This window comes from Triticum aestivum, chromosome 1B (assembly GCF_018294505.1).
Source record: "Triticum aestivum cultivar Chinese Spring chromosome 1B, IWGSC CS RefSeq v2.1, whole genome shotgun sequence".
NCBI lineage: Eukaryota > Viridiplantae > Streptophyta > Magnoliopsida > Poales > Poaceae > Triticum > Triticum aestivum.
Window position 1 is genome coordinate 402,129,817 of NC_057795.1, and position 5,318 is coordinate 402,135,134.

At 49.6% G+C, this 5,318-nt stretch overlaps 1 protein-coding gene across 1 annotated transcript; it reads left to right on the top strand.

The window, feature by feature from the left end:
• The first annotated feature begins 2,914 nt into the window (after nt 1-2,914).
• LOC123091758 (NEP1-interacting protein-like 1) lies at nt 2,915-4,966 on the top strand. The gene is made up of 3 exons (XM_044513379.1): nt 2,915-3,366; nt 3,850-3,933; nt 4,493-4,966. The coding sequence occupies exons 1-3, from the start codon at nt 3,043-3,045 to the stop codon at nt 4,781-4,783; spliced, it is 699 nt and encodes a 232-aa protein (XP_044369314.1). The 5' UTR covers nt 2,915-3,042; the 3' UTR covers nt 4,784-4,966.
• Nucleotides 4,967-5,318: the final 352 nt, after the last annotated feature.

Genomic DNA, 5,318 nt, shown 5'->3' on the forward strand with positions numbered 1-5,318 from the left:
TAGTATTGCTCCTTTCAATTGTGCCAGGAGATCTTCTATCACATGTATGGGGTGTTTTAAATGTGACAGAATTAAGTTTTCTGTAGTCAATGCAAAGTCTCCAAGTCACTGTTCAAAATATTGGCCGGTAAGCTCATAAATCGGCAGATTTACCGCTTACTGGGGTCACACAGATAAGATAAGTGAATACCGCTGGTATTTATCTGTCTGGCCAATATATCAGTCTGACAACCGATATATTATGATACTTCTTAAGCCACTCTACTCCCAAGATCATATCACAGCTCGTCAGTTTTAGCACTCTAAATGTGTCAGAAAACTGATTTCCCTATATCTCATAAAGACATACTTGCTCAGGTACCCAAGGTTCACTATATTTGTAGCAAACTTGGTTTTGCTTGGTCTATTGTATCACTGTGTTCCTATTTTGTATTGGAGCCGTCACATGTGGTTTTGGTTGATCAAATATTACCTGTCTTTTTGGTTGTGGGACATACGTTTTAGCTTGAATAGGAATAGTGCCTTTTTTCATTCTCCTGGCATACCACACTATTGTTTGCATGTCTCTGGGTTTAAAACACTCTACATGGCTCCTTATGTATGGACTGAGACCAAACAGAAAGCTAGTGATATAATAATCAGTAGGAATGGCAGATTTTCCCTCCTCATAACATTCATGAGCTTTCAAATTGTTCCACATAAATGGCAACAGTACAAGCCTGTTGTGTTGCATGAAAAGAGCTAACAATGTCACAAACGGAGTCTAGGGCAAATCTTTCAGTGAGATAGGAATAAAATCTGTGCCAATGGACATTGCTTGGAGCATAACCAGTGCCTCTCCACCATTGGTCTATGGGTCCTTTTAAATAAGAAACAACCAATTCAGTTATGTGCTCAATTGGAGTTATTGCAGCAGCAAAATACTGCTCCAGATTATGTATCCATGAGTCAGGGTCATCTCCATCAAATTCAGTGATGTTGAGCTTAGCAGGCTTGATTTTAAAAACTGCTCTTCTGTTGTCAATAGGAGCGGAAGGTCTAGATCATCTAGCATTCCCTTCTTACCATCCTTCTTCCTCCAGCTCATCTATCGGTACATGTGCTGGATTTTGTACTTGCCCTTCTGCTTGATTGTGGTCCCCTTTTGAGCTACCAAAATTAGGGTGCATGTAAGGAACTTTTGGCGTGCCATCTAAATGGAGCTCCTTTCCTGAACAATCTAGTAGTGTTTTTGTTCCTACTGCAGGGGGAACTTGCTTCTCAGACTGTGCCACTGAACGTTGAGTTGGAGCTTGCAGCTGCTTGGGCCTTCCTGACAGCACGATTGGGGACTTGTTGTTGTTGTCTTTTGGCTGCACACTGCCCTGGGCAGACGCCCGTTTCTTGCTCTGGGTCGGGATCCAATAGCAAACGCCTAAATTTTCTTTTTTTTTCTCAAAGTTCTTCTGGATATTTGCTAAATTCTTGTTGACCGTCGCTTGGAACTCACTGAACTCTTTGCGATCTTCCTCACGCTCGTGTTGCAGAGTTTTGACGTCCAGCTCCAACGAATCCAACATCAGGTCTGCTGTGTCGCCTGTTCGTCGACACAGGTCATGACTGAAACCACATGGTTGGGAGGGGTGGGATTCCAGGTACCTTTGTCTACAGGCGCCTACGCCCGCTCCTAGTGATGCTCGGTCAGATCTCAATGTCTGGGGTTTTACCGCCGAAGAATTTTTCTTCGGCAAGCAGGTTGAGGTCTTAACCGCGCCCGACAACGCCAGTTCGGCCGCCTCCCTGCTGCTCACCACCACCACCGAAATGAGATCACAGGGGGAATTTACGGTCTCCCAACCTCCGTGAATCACTCCGCTGTCTAGAATCGTCTGGCTCTCGATGCCAATTGTGAAGCTCTAAGGTCTGAATGGAGGAATTTAACACTAAATGACTCAATTTCAAAGAAGATTGGAGAACTCGAACTAGGGTTCTATTGCTTAGAAAAGGGCAAAATAGGTTTAGCTCGCCACTGGCGAGCTAGGGTTTACACCCGATACAAATCAACATGGTCCAAAATGAGGAGGGTTTGCTTTATAGCCATTACAACTCAGTGAAAGAAGAATAAAAGCAAAACAAATTACATGGCTTTGTCAAAAAATTATAGGGCGACTGGTGGTAGCTAGTAGCCGTCAGATCGAAAATCGAGGGATGAGGACAGTCATTGCTGACGAACCGGTATCTTCCAAGGTGAGCCATCGGATGACAGATCAACGCCTCCTGTGACTCCCAGCACACCGGGACAGGGGAATTAACTCTAGTTCTTCAGAAATGATGGACTTTGGGCCTGACATCTTAGGGTGCGTTTGGTCGCAAGGGCGGTCATGAATGGGTTGGGATCGTTCAGAAAATAGACATGTTTGGTTATAAAGCACATGAATGGTTCGAGCTAAAAAATTAGAATATGCCATGAAGATGCTGAACCGTTCCACCCAACCAAATCGGTCGAATCAAATGGCCACCCTTTGCATGCATGACTATGTGAGCATGACTGGTGGTCCCGTCCTAAATAATTAGCTCACCACTTATATTCAGCCAAACACATGAATTGAATGATTCAATCCCAAAAAAATTAAACGGTCCCAACCCATTTATACGACACGTTCAACCAAACGCATCTTCATCCAGGTCCCAGGATACCGTGACAGTCGCCAAACGATGGGGTCGGGTGTTCAGCTGAATAAACAGGCTACATATAGGCACGAGCTCGTACGCTGCACCCACCGGAAGAGAGCAGAGAGCAGAAGCGGCCCACGCCACGCTGCAGCCGCAACGAGGACAGGACAAAATCAAAACCAGTGGCGGCCTCACCACCGGACCCGACCACAGATTTCCTCTCACATTCCCGCGCCGCTATTTATACACTCGAGCCCGCTCTCCTCGTCTCCACTACCATACTCATCACTCACCACTCATCATCTCCCTCCGCGTCACCGGCGTGCGTGCGTCGTCAGTTCGCTCCAGTTCAGTTGAGTTCAACAGTTGCTTCCCGGTTTCCCTCCCCTGATGGACACGCCGGCGTCCCCTGGTCCCAGCTCGTCCGCGCCGGAGCCTCGGCAATGGGCCGGCGGTCGCCCCGGGCTGGGTTCCGCGGCGCTTGAGCTGGCCAGCAAGGTGCTCTGCGTCGTGGCGACGTGCGCCTTCGCCGCGGTGGGGTCGCTGGTTGGGGCGGTGTCGGGGTCGGTGATCGGGCTGGCGACGGAGAGCGGGGTAGTGCGGGGCGCCGGCATCGGCGCCATCTCCGGCGCCGTCTTCTCCATCGAGGTCGCCGAGTCTTCGCGGGACCTCTGGCACACCAGCGACTCCTCCGTCTGGAGCGTCCTCTTCATGGTACGTATTACTGCATTGCCACCTACGCTTCTCCATTACCACCACGCCCGAGTCCGACTATAACTATCCATGGAATAGAGCAGTCCCTTGCACGATGAAACGTGATCGCCTCCAAGACGAGGCGAATTTGCAGAACTCAGAGCACTCTGTTGCCCTGTTTCTGCAAATGCCGTTTCAAAACTCTGAAAGAATTAGGTTGACCTCCGAGAGGCCATGGTAATCAATGGTGGGAGAGGCCATGGTATTCTGTTTCGCTCTGACTGCTTATGCTTGCTCGACGCCGGTAACAATTAGGTGCGGCCCGTGGTTTGTTTTGCATGGGCGGGAGATAAAAACAACAAAATGATGTCGACTGTTGACTCCCGGCACCGGATTTGTACTTTGTTATTGACGAGGCTACTGTTAAGCATTTGCTAGTGATGTCGAGGTACATTGAGTTATGGAGGCTTATTACTGACTGTGTTTGTACTGTACGATGTGCAGGTGGACATCATCCTCAGCCTGCTGAGCGGGAGGCTGGTCTGCGAGAAGGTGGGGCCGGCGGTGCAGAGCGCCGTGCAGAGTCAGGTAGCGCCTCGACCTCAGCTAAAAAATCATGGCGCACCATGCTTGATTAAATACCAGTATTTAATAAGGCTCTTTACGACGCGCGAGTGATCAACCACTCCAATTAATTAACCAATCTCCCTCAGCATACATACTTACTCTACTATCATGAGGTGACCGTCAGTGATAGCTCATTTGCATTGTCTATAAGCTATTGTTATCTTCAGACACAAGGATTTCTTGTGAAAGGATCCATACACACGCAAGAGAGCGGCCTAAAAATGGTTAGTTACAAAGGTGCTATCCTAGAGCAAATCTTGTAGACCACTCACCGATTCACACTTGATAAGTCGCACTTGGTGAGGTGAGCTCATCACCCACAAGTGCTAAAGAATCTTGCATCGATGACGGCATGGTTAACTAACACTGGTTTTACGCTCGTTTTCTATTCCATGTGGATCACAACAAATTAGAGCATATGTCACAAGGATAAGATAAAAAAACTGTCAACAGTGTTTCACATTTTCACCGTCAGTGTCAGCATTAATAATTAATTAACCACGCATACATTGGCATGCAGATAAGCGCCATCAGCTCGCCGTTCACGGAGCCCAGTGACCTGTTCGAGACCGGCGGCGCGAGAGGGCTGCCAGCGCACGCGCTCCGGCGGCTGCCGGCGATCAAGGTCGGCGCGGACACCGCGGTGGACGAGGCCGGGGAGGCGCTCTGCTGCTCGGTGTGCCTGCAGGACCTTGAGGTGGGCGAGTCGGCGAGGCGGCTGCCCGGCTGCCGGCACGTCTTCCACGCGCCCTGCATCGACCGCTGGCTCGTCAGGCACGCCTCCTGCCCGCTCTGCCGGCGAGACATCTGAGCCCGGCCGGCCGATCCCCTGCTTGTAATTAAATTAAATCGTCATTGTTCGCCGTGCGTCAGGTGCCCGTAAGGGGACCGGTGGCAAAAGAAGCCACTTTTGTAGCGATGCGTGAATGAATCGGGAATGTGAAATTCTGGATAAGAAAGAAGAATTGTTCGAGGCTGACCTGGCTTTCTATTACTACTGTAGTACTCTTGAAGGTAGTTTGCACGTTCTGATTTATTGCATGCACGCCGCGCGCAACACGAACTGCAAGACGACACAAGGAAAGCTTAAAATAAACAGGCAATCTATCTATCTCGACCGACTCGCTGTTTCCCATCCCGGTTTTGAAAACGGTGTGCTCCGGGCCTCTCGTGCCCGCCTCAAACACCTGCACACACCATATGATCACTGACCGTAAATAAACGAACCAACCGGACCTCTTAAAGCACGGACTGAGCGACACCCCCTCATATCCAGTTCAAATATAGAGCCGATATGGGGTGGTCCGGACGCGCCCACCTGACAGGTCCAGCCCATCCCCGACCCC